This window comes from Branchiostoma lanceolatum, chromosome 10, assembly GCF_035083965.1.
Source record: "Branchiostoma lanceolatum isolate klBraLanc5 chromosome 10, klBraLanc5.hap2, whole genome shotgun sequence".
Taxonomy (NCBI): Eukaryota; Metazoa; Chordata; class Leptocardii; order Amphioxiformes; family Branchiostomatidae; genus Branchiostoma; species Branchiostoma lanceolatum.
Genome location: NC_089731.1, coordinates 8,108,458 through 8,133,859, shown reverse-complemented (window position 1 = coordinate 8,133,859; position 25,402 = coordinate 8,108,458). Strand labels below are relative to the sequence as shown.

The 25,402-nt window shown below is 41.5% G+C and overlaps 1 protein-coding gene across 1 annotated transcript; it reads left to right on the top strand.

Moving 5' to 3' along the window:
- The first annotated feature begins 32 nt into the window (after nt 1–32).
- On the top strand, nt 33–24,805 carry LOC136442859 (sushi, von Willebrand factor type A, EGF and pentraxin domain-containing protein 1-like). The gene is made up of 44 exons (XM_066439836.1): nt 33–370; nt 934–1,059; nt 1,319–1,582; nt 1,973–2,075; nt 2,617–2,727; nt 3,331–3,495; nt 3,698–3,865; nt 4,086–4,179; nt 4,316–4,407; nt 4,730–4,866; nt 5,249–5,312; nt 5,645–5,833; nt 6,247–6,513; nt 7,068–7,307; nt 7,507–7,704; nt 8,236–8,388; nt 8,635–8,810; nt 9,006–9,110; nt 9,488–9,659; nt 10,064–10,231; nt 10,582–10,743; nt 10,959–11,120; nt 12,642–12,812; nt 13,091–13,203; nt 13,521–13,735; nt 13,950–14,134; nt 14,619–14,782; nt 15,088–15,232; nt 15,599–15,773; nt 16,102–16,253; nt 16,610–16,741; nt 16,937–17,056; nt 17,530–17,652; nt 17,934–18,083; nt 18,483–18,605; nt 18,889–19,059; nt 19,395–19,559; nt 19,899–20,015; nt 21,234–21,353; nt 21,559–21,681; nt 22,235–22,425; nt 22,838–22,913; nt 23,404–23,612; nt 24,382–24,805. The coding sequence occupies exons 1-44, from the start codon at nt 179–181 to the stop codon at nt 24,520–24,522; spliced, it is 6,789 nt and encodes a 2,262-aa protein (XP_066295933.1). The 5' UTR covers nt 33–178; the 3' UTR covers nt 24,523–24,805.
- Nucleotides 24,806–25,402: the final 597 nt, after the last annotated feature.

Genomic DNA, 25,402 nt, shown 5'->3' with positions numbered 1-25,402 from the left:
GTTTATAACTCAAGGGTTTCAAAGGCCACAACAAACAGCGGTTATTTGGACACCACATGTGAACTTACTTAGTTGATAGCACCCGGTCTTAGGTCAGGGTTCCAGTGTTCTTTGTACAAGACGACAACATTGTTTGTAAATCTTGTGCAACCGTAGGTGACTGCGACAGCGGTCCAACATGGCCCCACCGTTAGCAAGTAAAATCGTACTCTTAACAGTGTCGGCTGTCTTCCTACAAGTTTCCGCTCAGAATATAGCCCAACTGGCGTCGACTTTTCAAAATCATCAAGTGAGGAAATATCAAGACATCCGGGCGGATATCGTCTCCCTGTTGCACGGCTCTGGCAGCGTCGGAGAACATAACTTTAAGGTATGTCTTCTCGTTACCACTGTCAATGAGGTTATGATTTCGTCACGTTCGGAATTGTTTGCTTTTAGTTGATTTGCTTTTAAAACGTCATAAACAGACCCGATGTTTGGTAAGCCCTGTGCCGATTCGTAAGTTTATGGCCCTCCAGGGGTATCTTTCAGTGTTGTAGTGGTTTGTCAACATCATGTCGTCATGTTTGTTTGTGTGTAATTGTGAATTGGTTTGTAAACAATATATTTCTGGATGGTGACGTTCTTTCGTGATTCATCAGTCGTCTTATATTAATGATATATTTTATTGGAAGTATCTTGTGATGATTTTGATCACTGATAGGTCTTGGTACAAGTAAGATTGGTGATTATATTTTGGGCGTATTGGTACAGTAGTTTGTTTCGTTCACCTTTACTTATTTTCTTTTCGCAAACGTGACAAGGTCGTTCATCCAGTCATTGAGGAAGTATGTTGAAAAAAGATACTCTTACGCCTGGATGTTAAAAATCCCTTCTCTCCCCATCCCTCCTTTTCCACCTCCTTCATTCCTTCCTACCTAACAACACCCGCAGATAGAGAGGACTATAGCGCAACTGGCGTCGACTTTTCAAACCCAAGTGAAGAAATATCAAGACGGCCGGGCAGATATCGTTTTCCTGTTGGACAGCTCTGGTAGCGTTGGAGAGCATAACTTTGAGGTTTGTCTTCTCGTTACCACTGTCAGCGAGGTTAATATGTTTTCGTCACGTTTGTAATTGTTTGCTTTTAGTTGATTAGCATTTCAAACGGGAGTCATAAACGGACCGGATGTTTGGTAAGCTCTGTGCCGATACGTACGTTTATGGCCCTCTAGCGGTATCTTTTAGTGTTGTAGCGGTTTGTATCTTAACATTTTGTTGTCAACATCATGTCGTCATATTTTATGGAATTTCCTTTCCTACCTAACTACGCTTGCAGACAGAGATCACGTTCGTGGAGAACTTTCTCAGCCAGCTGACCATCAGCCCTCGAGCTTCGCGAGTCGCCGTCGTGTCGTTTGACGATGTGGCCCGAACACACATCGACTACATCAACTCCCCAAAGAACAAGTGCTCGTTTCTGAGGGAACTGAAGACGGTGAAGTACACCGGAGGGTCTACAAATGCAAAAGATGCCTTTCGTCTGGCACAGGAACTACTGCGGCCACAGTCTGCTTTTACAAATAACCAGCCCGTTAAGCAAGTGAGAACTTACTTACTTACTTATAACTAATGCTATGTAGTTAGTTTTTTTTAAACATATCATGTATCTTATTATTTAACTGAAACTAACAGTTTTTAACGTTTGCAATAATTACAAAACTTTGGTCTACAGATTTACCAGTGTCAGTGATGTACCAGTCTGGTTGTAAGTTATTTGATGACCTTCCTTGAACAATACCCACTAAGTGGGTGGTTGTCGAAATGGTTGGGGGAGTGTACTAGCGGTTTGGGGGAGCGGGCTCTAGATCAGATGACATAGTGATAGAGTGTTGGTCTTGAAGACATCTATCATTTCTGTTATCCATGTTAAGAGAACAATTATGGTGTATATAAAATGAATATGTCAACGTGATTATGTTGTGTCCATCAGGTAGTGGTCTACTTAACGGACGGCATGCCAGACAAAGACCCTGTGGGCAGGGCCAACAACCTCAAATCTGTCTACAATGCAGAGATATATAGCATTGGCGTTGGTAAGATCATTGAAGCTGTTTAAGTTTTTAGATATCAAGTATCAGCGATTTTATATTTCTTAGCTGGAATTTAAGTAAAAAAACATCAGGCAGTCAAAGGTATTAATATTGAGTACGATTGAATTTGTGAACATTTACATGTTTTTTTTATGGTTAAACGTGTCACGGCACCGAAACGGTCTGTAAAGATGGCCCCCACGATAAGTTTGATAAAGAAATCCGCAGAACAGGCTAGATAAGAAGCATTCTCTTGTAAGGATGAAAACATTTTTTTTTTCACACAACCGAAAACATAGCCTTCTTGGTGAAAGTTCTCTTTCACACAGCCAATAGATATTCACCTGCAAACGGCTGTTTGTCACGGTGTCTGGTTTAGCAGCAAACTGTGGGTAGATTGTTCTGACATTTGCCATGTGGTTCATCATAAGGCCGTGTTAACGATGAGTTATCTCCTGATTGTGTGAACGATATGCATGAAGTTACCAATTAGAACCTGAAGAAACTAGGCACTGGTGAACTAACTAGGTTGTCTATTCTCCAGGCGACAGCCCTAACAAGCAGCAACTGCATAATTGCGCCACAGACGCAAGCCACGTGTACTTATCTTCAGACTTTGTGGACGCGAAAGATCTTGCGAAAAGAATTCGGGGAGGTAAGAATTTTTCCTGATGTCATTGTTATTAAATAGACTTAGACTTAGAAGCTCTCACGTCGTGCGACGCATGAGGTAGTCAGAAGATATTGATACAATACATCATCTTTTTGAATTGCATTAAATTACATCTGTGTTGCCGTTTATATAGCACAGAGCTAAATCTTTGTTCCACAAAGTATTTGAGCGCATCGAGTTCGACTGTCTTCTCCTAACCTCGTGGCTCGTGCCCTAACCCATCATAGCCGCTAAGTCTCTTTCCTCCTCTAGATCCCCGCAAATAGCCTAATGTAGGTGACTCGGCTCTTTAGGCCTCTCCACAAATACTATTTACGCAAATGTAGATCGGCGGAAATGACTCCCTGTGCTGCCGAACAAATTCTCTGCCGGCTCCGCTCGAGTCTGGCATCCAGGGTAATCTTTCAACAGAGAAGTCTATATCGCCTGCCGTCTCTGTTGACTGATGGTTGATGTGCCCTAATGAAGACTGCAGTAGAACAGTCGAAACTTCAATGCACTGTCTTATGGCGTTGGACCAAAGTCTATACTATATATCAACTTTTCGAACGCGCTTCATTCAATGTTGGATTGTCTTCTTTACAGACCCCTACTCGAAGAGGTACGAGACTGATGGAGTGACGTCAGTGGATTGCTCGTCCCCAGGCTGTGGGGCGCACGCCGAATGCGCATGCGGGTCGGAGACCGGAGAGTACGAGTGCGCCTGCAAGCCAGGCTACTACGGAACCGGCCGGGGGGCGCCGTGCACCCGTATGTTATGTCTCGGATTCAATTCAGTAGACATATATACGCAGTGGGTAATGGTGTTGTGCTGTGGAAATAGAAAAGTAAAACGCCATTTTGAATCACACTGCACAGATTATCATACCTTTGTAGATCATGCATCATAGACACCAGGCTTAACTCATGATTGCATATTAATAACAACCTTGAAACGTTGTCATCCCTCCAGCTTGTCCGAAAGGCCGTTACAAGGACCTCCTGGCGCCCAGCGTGTCCGGATGTCCGGGGACCTGCCCCGCTAAGAGCAGCACCAGAGGCACGGCGGCGACCAGCCCGAACCAGTGCGTCTGTAACGAGGGACATGAAGGAGACCCGTGGGGAAACCCAGGATGCAAACGTAAGGAAGCAACATGAAAAATTCGATGAAAAATGAACCTGTTATAAAACAAATCGCATTACATATTGACTCCTCCTCGTATCCCCCACCCGCCTTCTCACGGTTCAGGAATGGAGTGGAGTGTTATCATTTCATTGGTTGTGAAAAAAAGAGCTTTTCATTTAGTCATTTACCAACCTGATGAAACTATTCACGAACGTTACTTTACTTTTATCTACAGCTGTTCGGTGTGATCCCAAGCTGGAGGCTCCGGAAGGAGGAACTGTGCAGCCCGCAAACTGTAACAATGAGTACCGTACGACGTGTCGATTCCAGTAAGAATCACTTCAATTGCCGTTATTGTTATCGTACATGTACCATTGAAAGCAAATGACATGCCCTTCTTAAAGCTTTACATGTGCAAAACATAAAGCAGAATTAGACTACGGTGTTGTGTTGTGTGTTTCCTAGGTGCAGCTATGGGTATAAAATGCTCAGAGGAACACCGGAAAGAACGTGTCACGCCAACAAGACTTGGAGCGGAGCCCCCGTCATCTGTCAACGTAGGTAGAAACACGTCTCTGGTATGTCTACGAAATAGACGACAAAGTGTCCATGTTAACAACCGGCCGCGGGTCAAAATTTCTTTATCTTGAACCAATGGAAGTTAAAGGATAGTATCGGTGTTTTGAGAACAAATAAATTTACCCAAAATATGTGCTTGCTCTGTATTCGAGAAAAACAGCTTTAAAACATATCTAGATTCTATCACCACGAAATTCCATGTCTTTCTGAAAAGAATGAAAACTATAATAAGTTATGAATCTATGCATCCTTTTAGTGCTTAAAATATAAATGAAGAACATATTCGAATGTTCTGTACAGGAATAGAGTGCCCGGGTCTAGCTCAGCCCTCCGACGGACAGAGGGCTTGTGTGACGTCAGACGGTCAACAGGCAACCGGAACCTTTCCTTATGAAACGACTTGTACATTCACCTGTAACCAAGGGTACATCTTACAGGTACGCACATGGTTCTCTTTAGCTAAGGTATGTGTATACATGTTCAGCAATATATATATGATAGACTGAGCTTCTTGTGTATGTAATTGAACAGGTGTTAAGTGTGATTCATGTGATTTGTGGAATTTATCATATTTATCTAGAAGGCGCTGTGTATGTGCATGATGGCTAACAAATTCTTTTCTTACTGAGATGACAAAGATATTATATTCATTGAGATATTGCAACTGGCTGTATTTTTTGTATGTCATTGCGTATGATATGAAATACGACCGTGTATGCAAATGAATTGGACTAAAATGAATTGAGAAAACATTGAGAAAAAAAAGATCATTACAGGATCAATCTTCAACAGTTTCTTCTTCGATCCAATTGGTGCTAGGGGAGCAAGGTACGGAGGTGCTTACAAGAGGGAAAGTGGGACGGGTCAAAGGCAAAGTGTCACGGTAGGTATACGAGCAACAGTACCAACACTACTCAGAGAGGATCTTTAATCAATTCGATTAGGATAAATTATGTTAAAATAACAAAGGAACTTTATTCATGGCCCTCTCGTGGTCTTACTATTACTATAATTATTATTCATTTTCTTGGTCTTTTTTTGTTGATTTTGTTGATTAGAAAGAAGCACATTAAGTACGTGAACAATCCTCGACTTTCTTACATAGTCAAGAAATAATTGTTTTTTCGGTACAAAATTCCTCTTGTAGAAAATATAGTCCCAGTTGCACTTTGCACATTGCAGTTACATGCACTCGTCTCTTTTCTTCTTTTCCAGTTAAAAAGTGCGACCCGTTGCCGATGGTGGTAAACGCCACTGTGAGCCCGTCCACCTGTGTTAGTGCGGCCCAGAAGTTCGATACAGCCTGTCAGTTCACCTGCCAAGATGGCTACAGGATGGACGGAGCTCCCAACAGAGTTTGTCTGGAAGACGGCAGTTGGTCAAATCAACAACCAACATGTATAGGTACGGACAAAAAATACGTTTTCACTGTAGTCATGATTCTTTTAAAGAGACAACATGGCAAAACCAGGAGGTTATAACCCTTGTTAACAGGCCCGGTTGCTGGGAAAGGAAAATAAAATGCTCTCGTGACAGAACCTGGCGAAAATCTTCCAGACCGACGTTTCGGTACCCCTTCAGTTCCCTTTCTAAGGATCTGAATGGATAATATTACTCCTTGTCGCGTGGTGTTTTTGCGGCAAGGATGCGCTTCTAAACGTGGCTGTGCTACTAATAGAGATATATTTAACCTTTTCCTTGCCGGATTATTTGTAATCAACGAAATATATTGGATCCAGTTTATGGCGTTTGTACACAAATGATCTGATGAAAAATGACACTTGATATAATTTTCATAATCTTTGTCCAAAATATAGATAACCAGTCGCCACGCTTGGTCATCGACTGTCCACAGGACATCTTGAGCGGTACAGAAGAGGGTCAGAACTACCAGACGGTCAACTGGACCGTTCCGACCGCTGTAGACAACTCGGGGAAGCCGCCCAAGATGACCGTGACGCCCGCTGGCATCAAACCTCCTCACAAGTTTCCCATCACGACTGGCCTACCAACTGTTGTAAAGTACACGTTCACTGATGGCAGTGGAATGGCAAGCTCTTGTTCTTTCGAAGTAAGAGTTAACGGTAGGTGTTGCTGTTTTTGTTGTTTTCTTTTTTTTTTGTTAAAGATAATCATTGCTAATTTAGGAAAGCGTTACTGAACTATAAAGCTTTGATGACAATGAATGGGGGCAGAGTTCTTGTTTTTGTATTGAGCCCTTCTAGTTCTATGACAGTGATATGGGTTTCACGTTGTTCAGGGTAAATGCTTTGAAAACTCAGTAATAGTAAGAAATTTCCTACCTGCGACAAAGTCACCTCTACGTCACGCAGAGATGAACATTACCAAATACAAACTATTCAAATTTATTACTTGAATTGTACAGACAAGACCATAAAACCATACTCCAAGCATTGATAATCTCTAACATGTTTATAAAGCGCTTCCACCAGGTTAACGAAGTTCTTTTTACACAACCAAACAACCGTCATTCAACACCGACTAGTTCTACTCCGTACTGCAGGTAGGTGTCGTTGCTGCAGTGTTAAGAATGCGGTCCCAAACGTGACTGAGTTTGTATCGCCTCCTCCTCAGTCACGGTTCATCTGTTTTCTTTTTCCCACTTTCATGTCGATAGATACAGAGAATCCGAAGCTAATTGAGCACTGCGTGAACCACGATGTGGAAACAAACGACGAGACTGTAAATGTGAACTGGATTGAGCCAGTCTTCACCGACAACTCCAAACAACCTGTGAGAGTGAACTGTGACAAGGACAGCGGGCAACGTTTCTACTGGGGAACGACATGGGTCACGTGTACAGCACGTGATATCGATGACAACTTTGCCTTGTGTCGTTTCTCCGTCAGCGTAAGCCGTAAGAGAATTCTTTATGAATTATACATTTTTGCAATGCTATACTCTTACTATAGTTCCTTCACGGTACTCCTGCCTAATCTTATCCTACTTCAATAGAACAATTAAAAAGGTTGCACATCATTTAATAGAACCTCCTTTGAACAACAAAGCTTGGAACTGTGTACTCGTTAAACAATTCCCTGTCATCATAATTTCAGCTACAAGCTGCCCCCACCAGGATCCACCAATCAACGGCGCTCTCTCGTGTGACGAATTTCAATTCGGCCAGTTCTGTACCGTACAGTGTGAGGAGCGATTTGATTTCTACAGCAAACCAGCCCGTATGTACATCTGTGGGTCCGGGAACTGGAGAACAGATCCGCACGGCATGGAGACAAAATGGCCAGATTGCTCATGTAAGTATCATCAAGGACATTATGTCCTTGGTATCATCGACTGCTTGAAACTTCGTCTCTGTTGGCAATATTCACATTGAAGCACTTTTCAACACAAGAATCTGACATACCTAACATATAGACTGTAAGACCACAGTCTTTGTCAATTAATGAGTCCAAAGCGTCTATGGTGTAATTTTATAGAACTGAAAAGAGACGGAGGACGCCACAAAGTATTTGCTACATTGGATCTACTGCTCCAAGTCACATGTCCGAAATCTGCATAAAGTGGCGTTTTAGCTGCGGTGGATTCATTCCTTGCCAGGTACTGGTGTCGTATAGTCGCAATTTTATGTTAGCCAAATTTTTGTGGTGGGAAATGCATTTAAACTTCTTCATGATGAATTTTACAGATGTAGCTGAAGTTTCAAGCTAAGTTCGATTCAAATTTTTTAGTTGGACTGAACTGCATCTTGCGTTTCTTCGTTTCATCGATGTGTCCTGGTTTGCAAGTTTGAATAACTAAACCACGATCCTTTTTTATGCTTGCAGTAAAACGAATTCCGGGATATTCCAAAGGAATCGAGTTCCAGTACTACGTCGGTGCACGTGACTGTGAGGATGAGGAGACTCAACTGAAAATCAAACAAAACTTCATCGACCTCTTCAACAGCACGGTTTTCGGAAGGTTTGGTGGTTGTGTGGGTGAGTTAAACATCAACAATGTCGGATTAACTCACTTTACATACAAGGCCGTATATTGACGGTATATATTGGTTCTTACATGCACACGAGTCGGACAATGTCAGTACAGATTGCTGTTATCTTAAAATGGGGGCTCTCGCTGACAAAATCGAAACGCAAACAATGTAGTGCATATATATGTAAGGATATAACGTATATAATACTTTCTGAATGCAGATTTAAAGAATTTCATCTCGATGTAAACAGGCAACGTGAAATGCAGTGTGGACAACGTGGCTCTGTCGTGTGGTGAGGAGGACATAGAGGTGGACTGGGTTCCAGAAGAAGATGGAGGACTTGAAGGATCCTCCAGGAAAAAGCGATCTTTGAAGACACACGCAAGACTTCTTGCCATACGGCTTGACATGAAGACGCAGTTCAAGGTGCTTGATTTTATGCCACTAGATTCTTCTAATTGATGCTCTGTTAGTTTTGCAAAATGGGTTTCCGAAAGACGTGTGCATTAATCATTACAAGACAGTGGTGTGTACATATTTATATCATTCATTTTGTCAAACTTACATGTAGCTGTTTACAATAGTACTGAGTTTTTCAACATTGTCATATTTCATGTACAGAACCCAGATTCTGTGCAGGGAGAATCAAACGGAGTGAAGAAGAAAATTGAGCAACTTGAAAATGTCCTGAACGAAGTTGTGGAAAAGGCAAAGGAAGATGTGCGGGTAGGTTGGATGCGTTGTTTCAAATCTACCTGCCGTAATATTTTCACAAAAATCCAAAATGCAAATGTTGAGCAAGGGTAGCATTACGTCAACAACTGAAAAATGCAGGATGCAGTGTAAATGGTCGTCGGAGCTGAAACATTTGTTGAGAAACGTAGATATTTGATAGCACATAGATTCGGTGTATCGCGGGTGTTTTATCTCTAGATCTGACTGTATGGCGTAACAGCTGGAGTAGAACACGCTATGGTGTTTGATAACACTGAGAATTCAAGGATTGTTGAGATTCGTACTGTCAGATGGTGGTATCACATACTGGTGAACTGATATCACACTCCTTTACCGTATTTGATTAACATGTACGAGCTTGTTACCAGACAGGACAGCTGAGTGACATGTCTGTGACCGCTGGCGGGGGGCGGAGGGGTCAGATGTTGTCCCTGGCCCGAGTGAGCGGTTCGGCAGGAGAAGACGTGGGGATACGAGAACTGGACACGGACGCGGTTCTCAGCTGTGACAGAGGACAGATTCTGAAAGGAAACATTTGTGGTAGGGTGGATGTAATGTCTTAGACAGTATCTGATCCGTTGATATACTGTTATTTTTAGATTCACATATCTCACATCATTGTACCAGACGAACGTTCATCATAAGCTCAATATGCATCTGCACGATTTCAAAAGTGCATTCCCAAACATACCCTGACACAGCTAGCACGTGTGAACTAGCATATTTTGGGATATGACCTGGTAGTATTCTACCATGGACTACGACGTATTTTCAACAGAATTAAGATATTAATGTTGCTAATGCTACAGTTTAGAAGGTGATCAACACCATGTAAAGCTTCTGAACACAGCATAATGTATTTTGCATATTAGCTTATGAGCATTCGTATCTTTGTAACTCAAATTGAATAATATGCTGCAACATTTGTGTACTTATCTATACAGTTAACTGCCCGGTTGGTACATACTACACTGATGTCAGTGGCGGGGCTACGTGCGATGTTTGTCCGGCGGGATCTTACCTGGACGAAGAAGGGAAGACCGAGTGTATCCAGTGTGAACCGGGATTCTTCACGGCAGGCAACAACAGCAAGAATGCTACAGACTGCAGGAGTAAGACAATTATCTCATTTCACATTTGAAATAGAATTTTCCTTTCATTGTGTTTCTCATTGGCAGCGAACACGTCTGTTTCCATGTAATATATTAGCGGCTTCCAGTAGCTTTACTCATGAATTGCTTAACACTGAGCTGTATGATAACATACAATAATATCAAAATCGTTGACCTCACATGCATGTTGATATCCTATTCATAACTAATGGTAGTCTTGCATTTGCAATACTGGCTGTCATTTGTTGGTGAACTGGCAAGTAGATAACGCATCAAATAACAATGCTGTGCAAAACATATAGAGCTGAAGTTGCACTTAATAAAGCCCTAACCGTCATACCTTCCTACAGGTCAATGTCAGTCCGGTACGTATTCAGAAACTGGATTAGAGACCTGCATGTTCTGTCCAACGGGAACGTATCAGAACCAACAGGGAGCCACTGAGTGTATCCCTTGTGAGGAGGGCACAACAACGGGAGACGTGGGCACTGAGGACAAGGATGACTGCAGTAGTAAGGACTCAGACTATATTTCACAAAAATATTTGATTTGTAACTTTTAATGAATTCATAGAATGTCCATAAGTCAATTTTTCAGGAGACAAGTGCACACCTCGACAAAAATTACATTTCAGTCGACCAGAACATGGTCCTGTACTCATATAGTTTTCCTTTACATGTTTACTGAATACAAACAGTTTTGATTGATGATAGTACACTGTTTTCAGGGTTATGTGTACCCGGCAGTTTCTCCCGGACCGGTACAGATCCGTGTGAACTGTGTCCAGTGGGGACGTTCCAGCCCAGACATGGTCAAACCGACTGTTTATCCTGTCCACTGGGCACGGGGACAGACGCCGTGGGGTCGGAAGCACGAAGTGACTGTGTTGGTTAGTAAGTCATATCTTGCCTAGCGCAATGTTTATTTGTTGATGATGTGTTATTTCATTCAGAACAAGAGTTCTACGACCTCATACCTTCGTCAAATGATTTTGACCTTTATGACTGACGTATTAGGAGTGTTTTTCATCAATCATCAATCATACCAGTTGATCCTCTTCACCCAAATAACATAAGTTGTCCAAACCTCCTTGTTATGACTATGAGCTTAACAAAGAAGGTTATGCTAACATTTATCATCAATTATGCAAATAAGCTCCCTCCTTATTAGCATAATTTGATTCAATGGTGTTCACATTCACACAACTTCCTAATGCCACAAGTATGAAATTGCCGTCATTTACTAGTATGGAATTATAGTAGTTTCTCATTGATTATGCTGATTAGGCCCACATTTTCATATTTCCTATCTATCAACATTCCTCTCTTCCTTTGTTACAAATGTCACATATTTGAATAGTCATATCATGGAACACAGCAGATTTTTAAAATTGCCTCATTAATCATGCGAGTTAGAATTTGATTTGCATAATTATCATCCAATCATACAAAGCATCACGTAAGCTATCTACATACCAAAAATCATGACCATCCATCAAGACCATCTTGAGTTATAGTTTTTCTCATTAATTATGTCAATGAGGTTCTCATTTGCAAAGCTGATATCTATTAATATTTCTCTCTTCCTCAGTTACCTATGTCACATGTTTGAGAGTCCTATCATGGAAATTGATGGATGTATAAACTTTCCTCATTAATTATGCAAATTAGATACTGATTTGCATAATAAGTATCTAATCATGTACATCAGCACTCAAGCTATGTACTTACAAAAATTTATGACCATCCACCAAGCCCTTCTTGAGTAATTCCCTTTCAAAGTCTGAAGCAAAACCTGCCCCTGCTATAGCCAACCCATAGGTCTGCTTGGAGACTACCTTACCAATGCCTACAGCTGGCTGACAGCCAATTTGTGTAACTGACATTTCCTGCTTTCAACATGACCCCTCAGGACCCCTACCCCTATCCATGACGCCTTGGAACAACACAGCCAACACGTACACATACTTCAGCATACAATATAACACATTTTTACAGTTTTCTCGTTAATCATGCAAAACACTTCGCCCAAAATCTAATCATCTTGAGATTTCCCACATACACACCGATACACCAACTACGACAACAAACCATCCAGGCGTTCTCGACTTATTCTGTTCACTAACAGACACACAGACAAGCATCATCGAATAACCTTCTCGACGAAACTTCGTCGACGAAGGTAACAATTGTCAGATTATACAATTTCAAAATCCTCATTTTGATGTCATGTTGAAATTTATGATAATTCAAAACATTAAACTTCAGCAATGTCCAAATACCTTTTTGTATAAAATTACAATTATTTGCTACACAAGGCCTGCCGAAAACGAAACTTCAACATTAACCAGTTTACAGTGTTTGACGACACATAACAAAGCCAATGGCTTTTAATCGTTTCTTTTCCTCAGAAACTGACTACTGCCAGTCCTCTCCCTGCCAAAATGGCGGGTCGTGTAGCATGCAGGGGTCAGAGTTCATCTGCCTGTGTCCAGCCGGGTTTGAAGGTGACATGTGTGACGTCAATGTAGATGAGTGCGCGTCACTGCCATGTTATTCTTTAGCCACCTGCTTGGATAGAGGTATGAGCTATGAAAGTTCCATATTTCCCAGTGTTGTAGATGTCATATATGCATACAGATGATAATGGTTTCTTGCTGATTTTAATTTCCAGAACCCTGGGAATCATATATCACTTTTAGTTGATTGTCATTCTAATGAAATGGATAGTGGCATCCTGTGGTAAAATGTATTGCTAAGAAGCATCTGCGTACATTTAGAGTTTACTTTTGATTATAACGTATTCTTTACATGTATGTGTTGATGATGTAACTATTTGGTCTTGTGTTCCTCCCGACAGTGAACGGATATGAGTGCGTGTGTGCTTCTGGTTGGAACGGTGAACAGTGTGACGTCAACATTGATGAGTGTGCGCCTGCGCCATGTTTAAATGGAGCAACCTGCGCAGATGAGGTATCAATGTCGTCATATATTCGTTCTTGAGAGGAAATTAGCATGCAGAATTCTTACATAAAATCAAAATGCAATTGTGTCAGATCTTCCTGAGTATGCTCAATTATGAAATACGCATCTCATTAAGTTTTGGAGGATTTCAACAGGATTAATCTACTATCTAAAGATATGACAGAGATGCGACTGTTTGGACTTGGCAACCATGACAAAGTTTTGAAAAATCTATCCAACTATGATGGAGACTTAAATCAATAACAATCAATCGTTAAGTGTGCAAGAATTGAGTGAACCGACATTGTGATGTATCCCCTTGACAGGACAATGGGTTCTTGTGCCTGTGTGCGGATGGATACAGCGGTACGTTCTGTGAAGTCAACATTGACGACTGTAGTGACAGCCCGTGTTACGACACCGCCGTGTGCGTGGATCTGGTGGACAGTTTCCAGTGCCTCTGTCAGGACGGCTACACCGGCAAATACTGCGAAGTCAACACCAACGATTGTGAGGCCGAACCCTGTCAGAATGGCGGAAAGTGAGCACATTTCAAAACTTGTTTTAGGGTAAGAGTTATCTTGGAATGAAACATGGTTTGTCAACATAGGTACGTAACGACAGCTTTTTAGAATGATGTCCAAATTTCTAGGTTATAACAGGATAAAGTTTACACTGAAGCATCAGCAGACGAAGTATTACCAATATGTATACAGTGTTTATTGCATGTCAAATGTCGTCCGGCCTTTTGACAGGTGCATAGATGAGGTCGGAAGGTACACCTGCCAGTGCAAACCTGGGTTTGTCGGCTACAACTGTGAACTGAATGTCAACGAGTGCGCGTCCAACCCCTGTCTGAACCGTGCTGACTGTGAGGATAAGATCAACTCATACCAATGTCACTGCGCACCTGGGTTTGGAGGGACACACTGTGAAGATGGTAAGCCTGGGGATGCTTCTCAAAATCAACAGACAAATATTATGATTTAATGAATGAGAGAAATTGATCACAGATGTAAGGTTTGATCAATATCTAAGATCTCTGCTTCAAAAAGTATAACAAAGTTTGGTCCGTTTGTTCTTTTCACAGTAGTGCATTGAAAGATACCACCGACAAGCAAAAATCATTGCACTGGGAATCTCCTCATTTTGTATCTGCCCTTTGTTTACAAGCAACCTAATATACATACAGACTTCTTGAATTTCGTGACTTCGAAAGCAAAAGGATGATGTAAGATAAACACACACAAAAACACACACACACACTAACAGTATATAACAAATACGACTACGTTGTCCGTTAAGTATATCTTGTCATGTTGTTGACTACGACTGTAGATCAGAAAATATAATGTAACGTTACTTCATACATGGGGAATACGATTAACATGCCATTGGTTATCTGCCTTTTCCCTTGTTCTTAGAGCTTTCTGGAGATTTCGACCTGAAATTCCCCAAAGGGATCCTGTCAGAGTTCACCTCTGCTAAAATAAGGGAAGATCTTCACGCTGTCACAGTTGCCTTCTGGATGAAGCTGGCTCTGGACAAAAAGGATCGAAAATACATATTTTCGTACGCAGCTGACGAAGTGAGTGAATTTTTTCATCATATCGTCATCTCAATGTGTATGTCTACTGATAGAGGAAAGGTTACCCCTCCAGTTGACTCTGTAGCAACCTTGTCTTGGTAATGTATATTTCAGGCGTCTAATAAAGAAAGTTTTTAGACAATGTCGTTTTCTGCACATCTTCAGGATGGTACTCTTTTGGCAAGTTGTCTGAGATGTGGCTGAGTATGTATAAATGGATCAATAGTCAGATATGGTGCCAGCTTAAAACCACTTGACAATTATTTGATGTTCAGTCAGATAATCTTATTGATATGTTGATTTAGGGTGGTGTGGTCCAAGACAATGCTCTTTCCATTGAGGTGGACAGCTTTAACGAGTTCCTGTTCATGGTCAACGGGGAAACGATCACGACTACCGCTTCAGTGGAGGACGAGGCCTGGCATCACTACGCTTTCACGTGGTCTTTGGGTAAGTCAAGTGTACACCAATCATACCAGATTCTTGTCAATCTCCTGCGTTCGGTATGATGCGTAGCATGCAAGTGACCGGCGCCATTTTCCTACGACATTTCAAATAGATGTCCTCCATTTTGGAATTAACAAAGCCCAACGGTAACATAACATACTGCAACTGGTAGGCATATCTTGAGTGCATCATTGGTGCTCGTGCAAGGGACGCAACATGCATGTGTGTGCGAGTCATTCAAGACTTACGACTGGAAGGAGTGTGTGTGGTAGGTTATTCAGAAAACGGCGATGAACACTCGTAAAATTAGACCAATATTTGCATTATGAATACATGAATATGTATCAATGTACGCTTCGACCGACACAGGCTCCACGGAAGAACAGTGGACTTTCTACGTGGATGGTCAGCGGACCGCCGGTGGTTCTGAGGCCGGCGAAGGACGGCTCATTCCCGGCGGAGGGATGATAGTCCTGGGACAGGACCAAGATGTGATCCTTGGAGGATTCGACAGTAGAGAGTCATTCAAGGGAGAACTTAGCAGGTATATTTATTTCTTTACAGCTCCATCCGTTTAGACATCAATTTTTGTTCACACCACTGCACGAATTTCTTTCATGTTTTATGTAATCATATCAACGCAATCTTTACCAACACGGAAGCTTGAATGTTTAGCATAAAAATCCAGAGATATTGAAAAGGCATACGACATCAATCAAGCTGGATAAATACAATGGAAAATGTTTTTTTTTTAACCTGAGTCGGTGACCGATTTTTTGATGTGATACTGAGTTCATTTCGAAATAATTGTATAATGTTTCTTGCGTGATTGTATAATTTGATTGTTGTAACGACCGTGTATTTAATGACAGGTTGAATGTGTGGGACCACGTCCTTACGGAGGCGCAGATCTCAGTAATGGCCGAACACTGCACGGATGACTACGGAAACGTCCGAGCCTGGCCGGATTTCAGAGCAGCTGCTGAAGGTCTTGAAGTCAGACTGGGGTCAGCGTTCTGTGCTGGTAAGGATCCATCTATAGTATATATATACTGGAATCCATAAACAGGTCACTGGGTGATAAAGCAGTAATCTTCAACAACAGTTGCTTCGACTAACATCTTCTTAATCATCAAAAATATGCACGGTGTAAGAATCTTTTCCATTCTTATGAGCAGACTAGTAACAAAACAACCTCTTTAATTTTGTCAAATAGACCCGCCGCGTGCCTGCGAAGCTGGTGTGTTACACAGAAGGGCGGTTATACCGGCTATACAGATATAGAACCAAGGTTGCATAAATCAATCCTGCACGAATGCCATTCGCATCTTTATATTTGGCGAAAGAACGACATAACTCTCAATTCCTTATTTTCCACAGGGAAGCCATCTCTAGCAGGCGTGAACGAGTGTACATCTAATCCATGTATGAACGGAGGGTCGTGTGTTGACCACATCAACACTTTCACCTGTATCTGTACATCGGGATATAGTGGGATAAACTGTCAAATAGGTAGGTCATTCTAGCCTTACGTTTAATCAGCAATTACTTTCCAACGTCAATGGTATAGACATGCTGCTGTTTGATAAAGCAGTTTCAACATTTATAACGACCAGGTCTGCTCTGATACAGCGAACACGTTTATGAGATATACATGTATCAGTTCCTCTAAGATCTATCAGCTGTCTGTTTATACCTTCCCAACAGACCTCAACAAATGCGGTCCGAACAACGCCCCATGTGACCACAACTGCCACAACAGAGGCTCTGGATACAGGTGTAGCTGCAATAAAGGCTTTGCGCTGTTCAACGACATCCACTGTATAGGTATGTAGTGAATATGACTCGACATGTCCCTACTGACACAGATCAAGTCAAGGCCTTTATCTATTCTCAATGGCATGTTGTAAATCCTCAGCAAACAAACTGGAAAAACTATGAGCCTTAATCCGTTCGACGGAAACTTTGAAACTTTATTGTGAAATCAGCTTAGCAGTCTCTCAGGGAGACTGAATTGGGCAGATTCACAGTTTGTCATTACTAAAACATCATCATAGTTGAAATAAGAACACAAATTTACACAAGTAGTAAAAATCAATATGACAACATAACAACATATAGTTTCAAGCGTTTAGCGGGGATTGAGTGTACTGCATTGGACTGAAAGAGGCTTACTCGGAAGCTCTCCCTATTTCCACGCACGGTTTCTGGACGCAAAGACCTCTAACTCGTGCGTTGGGCGAAGACAATCGAAGTATCCCTATGTTCCAACACTTAAATTTGCTACTATCTCTGTGTAGATGAGAACGAATGTGCTACAAGAAATGGCGGCTGTGATCACAACTGCATCAACACTCCCGGCTCGCATCTGTGCTCGTGTTACCCTGGGTATGTCCTTGGTGCTGACCAGAAGTCCTGTGTGGGTACGTTCCGTTCCGACCCTTCTTATATCCCTTCCACCCTCTGTAATCCAATGTATGCTAGAAAGTCGATCTTTCTCCAGTAATTACGTTACTTGGTTGGAAGATAACATGCTTCATGAAGTTGATACCAAAGTTGTACCAGTCAAACGGCATGATACGTATTCTATCCCCTCAAAATCATCTATATATCATCATCACCATCCATTCAGTTTGTTCTTGTATAAACTTAGACTTGAACTGTTTTCTCTTCTTTCTCTATCCCCCTATCTCTCTGCTGTAAGACATGAATGAATGCGCTGGGGAAAAAATTAAAGACGGTCAACAGCTACAAAATGGCGGCTGTAGCCACACGTGTGTAAACCTGGAGGGCAGCCATGAATGCAGATGTCCCACAGGGCTCGTCTTGAGTGATGACGGCAGGTCTTGTCAAGGTTGGAAATTTTTCAACTTATGTTCATTTTACCGTGGTTGACGGTCTTTTCATCACAAGGCTATGACTTTTATCAATTTCGTGTATTTTTGTTGTGTACTCCTTATCTATTGTTTCTAATTGTGTAGGTCATTATCCAGAACATATTTTAATTCTAAACGCAATAACCAGTTTAAGTTAAGTAAAGTCTCATAATTAAGTATGGAATGTACGGCAAAAAACACCTTTATGTACAAGTGCGAACTTGAAGGTAGGAAGCTTTGCGTACCTGTACAAACGTTCATGATTAGGGACAGTGAGTAGAATGTTTTTTTTTAATCTAAAAAGACATGCTAGACATCGTCATTGATATGTACGATGCTTGTCAAATTGTTGATTGTCATATTTTATTACCCTTTAGACGTTGACGAATGCGAGACTGGAGCGGCAGGTTGCTCTCAACTCTGCATCAACACACTTGGGTCCTTCCAGTGTGCCTGCCACCAGGGGTATACTTTACTTCCTGATGGCAAGATGTGCCAAGGTAGCGTGAAGATAATGCCTTTGTTGGATGAATGTTTTGTCATTTTCAGTGCGTTCTGAAAAACAAAATCAACCAAGCACCCAAGCCGACAAATTATCAACAATGAAAGCAGGACTTTCTGCACTGGGGTCATAACGCTGCACAACCAGAATTTATGATTTTTATGCCATGATTATGTACTAAGCTAAGATGCGAATTTTTGTCAATGTTGGCTCGTACTTTTCATTAACTTCATTTGCTAAATATTATAATACATATTTTCCATGTTTCTCTAATTGTACAGATCGCTCCTGTAGCAAGCTTCCTGAGGTTGAAAACGGCATCTTCGAGGTGTCTTCCTCAGACAGTACGGTAGGACGTGTGGTGTGTGACGACGGGTACCGCGTACTGGGTAACCCCGAGCTGCGGTGTGACATCACTGGGCACTGGGGAGGATCACTCCCAAGGTGTATAGGCGAGTAAAAGATTTTGCCTGACTACCAAGTAACAAATTTTAACACTAGAGTGCAGCATCTACAAAACCGCATGTGGACAGATTGTGTGTTAGCATCACTTTACTCGGTGGAATATTCAATCCAACGGAAAATTCAATCCAAACAAAATGGCGCCCGCATGACGTCAAAATCCAACATGGCGGCGCCCATGGGCGCGCTATCGCAAACCTATACAAATTTTACGTCTGTTGTCTCAGATGTCCCGTAAAGAAAGACTCTCACAATGCCTCAATTCATATCATGATGTGGGCATTTTCACGAATGCAAATAACCTTTTTAACCATATTTCATGCAGTGCACGACTGTGGAAGGCCGAAACAACTGAAGAACGGAGCTCGACTAGGATCGAATAATTACGTCGAGTACTACTGTAACAAGGGCTACCTCATGGTGGCAGGCGACGGAGAAAGGACCTGTCAATCAACTGGTGTTTGGAGCGGAGAACACCCCGTCTGTAAAAGTAAGTTTTTCCAGACTCTGACGAAATACTATAAATGCATTTTAGTTCGCGCGCTTTTCATTTCGCCGCTAAGGCGAAAATGGAGTGTTTGCGGTGGTTTTACGTTTGCGGCAGCGCTATAGTCACAAAAAATGTTCGCGGTGGTTTTAAGTTCGCGGTGAAACGGTCACCGCGAAAACCGCGAACATAAAACGACCGCGAACATTTCTGCATTTACAGTACGTCCTCAATCATCAATAAAAATAGTAATACAGTTTGACAAATGTGCATCCTATAGTTGTTTGAGTCTCTGAAGTTTTTAGAACTTCATGTAAGTTTATAAATGTTTCTGTGCTACAGAGGATCCGTGCTTACCCACACCGTGCGCCAGAGGCAAATGTACTCCTGTCAACGTGAACCTGGGAACCTTCAACTGTAGCTGTCCTGGAGGATGGACGGGTAAAACCTGTGATGAAGGTAATTATCATCATTGAAAACACCAGGCAAGAAACGAGCAAAACAGATATCTTAATATATAAGAAAACAAACTCAATGAACAAGTTTGCATTGTATTGAAAGATGGAAAGGTCACCATGTGCATGTACTCTTATTTTACAGAGGTTAAGTATCATGCAATTCAAATAAGTGTGGCAATTAAAAATTATTGCCATAGCGAAGGTGTCTGGATTTACCTTACTTCACTGTAAGGAAAGTACCAACGTAGCACTCTAGATCTTAGTTCTGCCATGATATTGTGCAAAACGCACTTAGAAATCAGAAAGGCATCTGCCAAGCAGATATAGAAAGGCACCATGTAACTCGAGGAGTTCCTATCATATGTAGAAAGGCCGGAGTACTCTCTGGCATTGTTGGATAGGTGGGGTGAGAAACTAGGCCGGAAGTTTAAAAATCGGTATGCTTGGGCTCCTATGATGGTTTTGGCTGTTATTCTAGCTCTGTAGGATGTGTTTTCGAGGAGCTACTGTTGTTTTTCCGACACCGCACGCCTCCCCGTAAGGCGTTCAGTGCAGACTGCCCAAGCGGTAACCCAAGTTATTTATCGTTCCGTTTAAAACTTTGCCTTTCTTTATATGCTTGGATCTCCTCAAGTTTTGGTTTTCACAGAGGTTTTTTGGTGGGAGGCATGATGTTCAGCACGTTCTTGTGATAATATATAGATCAACTGGGATGCGCAAACCCTTTTCAAAGCTAGAATACTAGATTCGGTGAACTCCCTGACACACTCCGGGCAGTACAAAATCGGACACCACGTAAAAGTAGGTCATCTGTCATCGACAGCTGAGTGCCTGGATGCCAGACGTGCTAATGAGGTATCAAGTTTGAAAAAGTGACAGGTGGGCATCCACAGAGTTGGCCGGACGGATTCCTGAAATTCCTGTGGAATTCTGGGAATTCTTGCAAATCGGGCCTAAAATATACTATTAAGCTTGCCCCTCAGGCTTCGCTAAAAAGTTTTAGGAAGTTAATGTAATTTTCATCCCCAACGAATGCATTATCTAAGATCAGCTAAAAAAGTGCTTAATATATGGAGGAATAGATAAATCCAGATACGAGTATGAATATCACATTTACATGATTTCCGCGTTGATAAAATTAGGCAAATTAACCAATGTATCCTGGATGGGAAAAGTAGTAAACACTCTAATGCCAAATTCTTACTTCTGTCATCGCTAGATATCAATGAATGTCAGGAGAAACCATGTGGACCAACGCCAAACAGGTGCCAAAATGGACCAGGAAGCTTCTCGTGCCTGTGTGCTCATGGTTATGAGCCCAGAGGGATGACTTGTGTTGGTAAGCATTTCCTAACTTTTAGACATATGCAGAAACAAAAGGTCTCTAAAATGATAAAAATACCGTACTTTAACATTGATTTGTCAACGCAGCATGATAATGGAATGTTTCTTAAGATAACTAAATGCATTCTCATTTATAAACAGATAAGAGCAATATACATAGCTTAATGAAGAGAAATTGATTGAATAATTCACTTTTACAGATATAAACGAATGCAGAGGACACCATGACTGTGACCACATCTGTAAGAACACCCAAGGAAGCTACAGTTGCGAATGCCGTGGGGACTTCACCCTAGATAGCGATAAGAAGAGCTGTTCCGGTGGTATGTTTCTTAGACATAGGCCGCGAATTTGTAAGTGATGGTAGTGTTCTTTTCTGTATGTATCTATTGATGTTCAAACTGCAATGAAGTTCTAAAGTTCAAAAGGATTAATGTTTTGTTTACTTATTTATGTATTTATTGGTTTGGCTGTTCAGAACACACAGCCAGGGCTACCCAACTCGCCTATGCCGGCTATGGCTATTACAAAGAGCTAGTTGTTCGATATTCTTCGAGCTATAACGGTTAGAAAGTGCAAATCTTCGCTTAGACAGTATATGTCCTTTCATATTATATAACATTTGAGATTTCAATTTTTGTTCCCTGCGGTTTGAGCAATTTCTATGCTTTGAAATGTAGGCTTTTGCTCCTAGATCTACATGACTCTTGCTATTCAAGAAGCAGTGGATGAAGAGGCAGAACATTGCGTTCTTCCGATTGTCCCACTTTCTAGCAGCCTTGAAGGGGACACCTATCCGAAAACGGGTAATCAATCACCCCGCCCCCTTCAAGATCTCCTTGAAGAATAACAGCCTTGTACCTCTTTCCCACACAGAGTGGCCATGGGGTACGTATGGTTTGCCCAAGACCGACACAGGCTGCCCCGAACCCGCCGGCGTGACCTGGCGCCCAGGCGTGCGTCAACAAGACACCGAGGACGACGACTCCAACAACAAGTGGACGCCAGGACTGCATTTTGATGGCGACTTCTGGAAGAACAACGTGTACCAGAAATTTTGCATGAAAGTGAGTAAAGACGAAGTTATATAGAGAGGGGAGTGTGCCGACGACTGTAAGGCAATATCGTGCTTTGAACCTATTTTCTTTGCCTTCTTTTCTTTTAAATCTTGATCGAGCTTTAATTTTGTCAAGTAGACTTTACTAAGGCTTGTTCTACGTCTATAACATATTTTAAGAGGTTAAAACGTACGTTGATTGTGGGTTGTAAAGTTATACCAAGAAGAACATGTCTGCTGCCAATAAATCAACTTAAATTCTTATCATAAGTTGGCGCTTAGCAAAGTTCAAAAAGTTTCTTCTCTTTACAACTGATGAGGAGCCTATGAAAGTAAAATCTTGAGCGGACATTGCCATCCTCGCAAATGATCCGATTCTGTATATTTTTTTATCAAAATGTAATTTCTTCCCTCCAATCCAGACGTCTTCAACGGAAGGGTATGGAAACTGGCCACGTGGTAGCTACTGTATCTTCAAGAGGCGTGGCTGCCCAAGTGGTGGGTATGATACGTGTGTATGTCTAATGTCATAACGAAATAACCATGGTCTTTGAAATTCTGAGCTTCGACCAAAAGAAAATTAGGGGTCTTTGGAATTTGAAGGCTCTACATTTGCGTGAAATGTGGCTGTAGTACTCAACGTTATTGTGGTAAAGGTAAAAAAATATGATGATGAAAGGAAAACAGGCTTGAGCCTTTGCTAAATTATCACTTTCAAGCGGCATGCCCCAAAAGTCTTTCAGAGCTGCCTTGAAGGATATAAAGCAATGCACTTTGACATGTTCAACCGTGTTTTTTCAGTTAGATATTGTGGTATTGATTCGTTCTGCCAGTTCATTCTAGTGAAGCTGAAGAAGGTGCACTTGATGGATGTCAAATGTCCGGAAGTAATCTCCGAATCTTATCCATTTGTAAATAATGAATTGTATTTAAATAAAGAAATGCATAAGTCATGAGGATGGTGATTTGATGATATTGCGTTTTCCAGGTTTCCAAACTGGGGAGGTGTTCTGGGACGACGAAGACAATATAATCAACAATAAAAACCGTAGGAGAGGCGAACTGCCTGACGGGAAATACGACCACAACACCCTCATCCGGTACTGCTGTCGTAATGATGGTAACGCCAACACCTGCATTCTTCTACCCAACCGCAGTCCCTTCTACCTCTTCCGCTACAAGCAGGGATGTCAAAAGGTGAGAAATACTCCAAGTAACTTTCAAGCTACTTAACTAGTATGTAGATTTTTTTCATTGCAATGATTCCATCATCATAGTCACTTAAAGTAAGGACAGATGTACTAACCATACCGTGCCAAAATCCGTAGCCTTCACTAGGCCTTCCAACATGGCAAATTGTGGCAAAAGATCATACGGCAATCCATTTCCATCTGTTTAGATTATGAATAAGCAAACTCATGAATATTTCTATCTTTCAAGTTGAAGTGCTAATGAACTAAAAGAGCCTATAATTTAGGTTTTTAACTGTGTATCCAAACGTCTTAAGCTGCCTGAAATTTTGTAAGAACAACTAAATTACATCTCTCCTGGGTCTTGCAAGACGCCATCTTGGATTATGCCCACGCATGTTGCATTGCGCTCTTTTTTACGCTTCATTTTTTATTGCACATATCTCATATGTTATCTCCTTGGTTACCTCAACAATTCAGCAAGTCTATTTTGTACCTTTATTACAATTTTTGGCTTGAAATAGATGTATTCACCTAAGCTAATCATAACAAGAGATTTGTTTAAAAGTCTCATTTCCGTGCTATAAGACATTTCATTCTGTCCTTAAAATTTTGATTTAACGTAGCTTAACACGGTAATTATCTATTTTTGAAAACCTCTTGCCGCAGAAGAGCATTAACATTTTGGACTTAAATTTGGTTCCAAAACATGGCATCTATTCCCACGAGCTACAGTAGAAAATAGTGGAAGAATAACAATGATCTATTGTTTGCAGGTCGTCGGAATGAACGTAAGGGAGGAATACTTCCACTGGGACGATGAAGATGACGATAACGCTAACAGTCGCCAGGGGGCGCATCCGTACGACGACGGGGATAGCAGAAACCACAAGCTTCACTACTGTTACTATTACTGATTGTCGAGGGCGAAAATCCTTCATTTGTTGCCCACAGACATTCTGTAAATGAATGACCAAGTCTAGTTTTCCTATTAAAACGTATCTTAGCAATCCTGCTATTACAGTCGAAAAATAGCGTATGGACTGGAAAACCTCGGTTTGCACGTTTCATGACTGTTATTTCATATTTGTATAATTTGCTTTGCTTGCATTGTACTTACATATTGTCCTTTGTTGTGGTGGCAGCATGTTCATTGGTTACGTTGATAAATTTTGAAATCATTAAAAAATGGTTGCGTGACGCGTTTTCCTTTTTTACCTTCGCCAAGAAAGTTATGTTTTCGGTAGCGTTGGTATGTGTGTGTGTGTATGTGTGCGTGCGCGTGCATGAACAGCATAACTTGCAAAGTGATTTTTGGTATGTAGATAGCTTAAATGATGCTTCGTATAATTAATGGTAATTATGCACATCTGAATCTAATTTGCATAATTAGCGAGGAGATTTCATAAACCCGCTGCATTCCATGATAGGACTATTCAAACATGTGACAATTTTAATTGAGGAAAGGAGGAGTGCAGATAGATAGAATTGGCAAATGTAGACCTAAGTTGCATGATAAATGAGAAGCTTCTATTAGATGACGACAATTTCATACTTGTGGCATTTGGAACTTATGTGAAGGTGGCATCACTGAATATAGATGATGCAAATGGACCCCTCATTTGTATAATCAAGGTATAATTGATGTTGAAATGCTTGAATAGCCTTGAACGGTTGGAGTCAGATATGCAAAGACTAGGTGTAACAGACCGTTCGGTGTAATATGACCAGCTGCTGCCGCGCCGCGTGCCTGCGAAGCTGGTGTGTTACGCCTAATGGCGGTTATACCGGCTATAT

Bases quoted from the DNA above. Each gene is read 5' to 3' on its own strand.
- LOC136442859 (XM_066439836.1), top strand. From the start codon at position 179: ATGGCCCCACCGTTAGCAAGTAAAATCGTACTCTTAACAGTGTCGGCT. The intron at 3,866-4,085 runs GTAAGGAAGCAA...TTTTATCTACAG, and splicing joins GGGAAACCCAGGATGCAAAC to CTGTTCGGTGTGATCCCAAG. The intron at 4,867-5,248 runs GTACGCACATGG...AATTGGTGCTAG, and splicing joins ACCAAGGGTACATCTTACAG to GGGAGCAAGGTACGGAGGTG.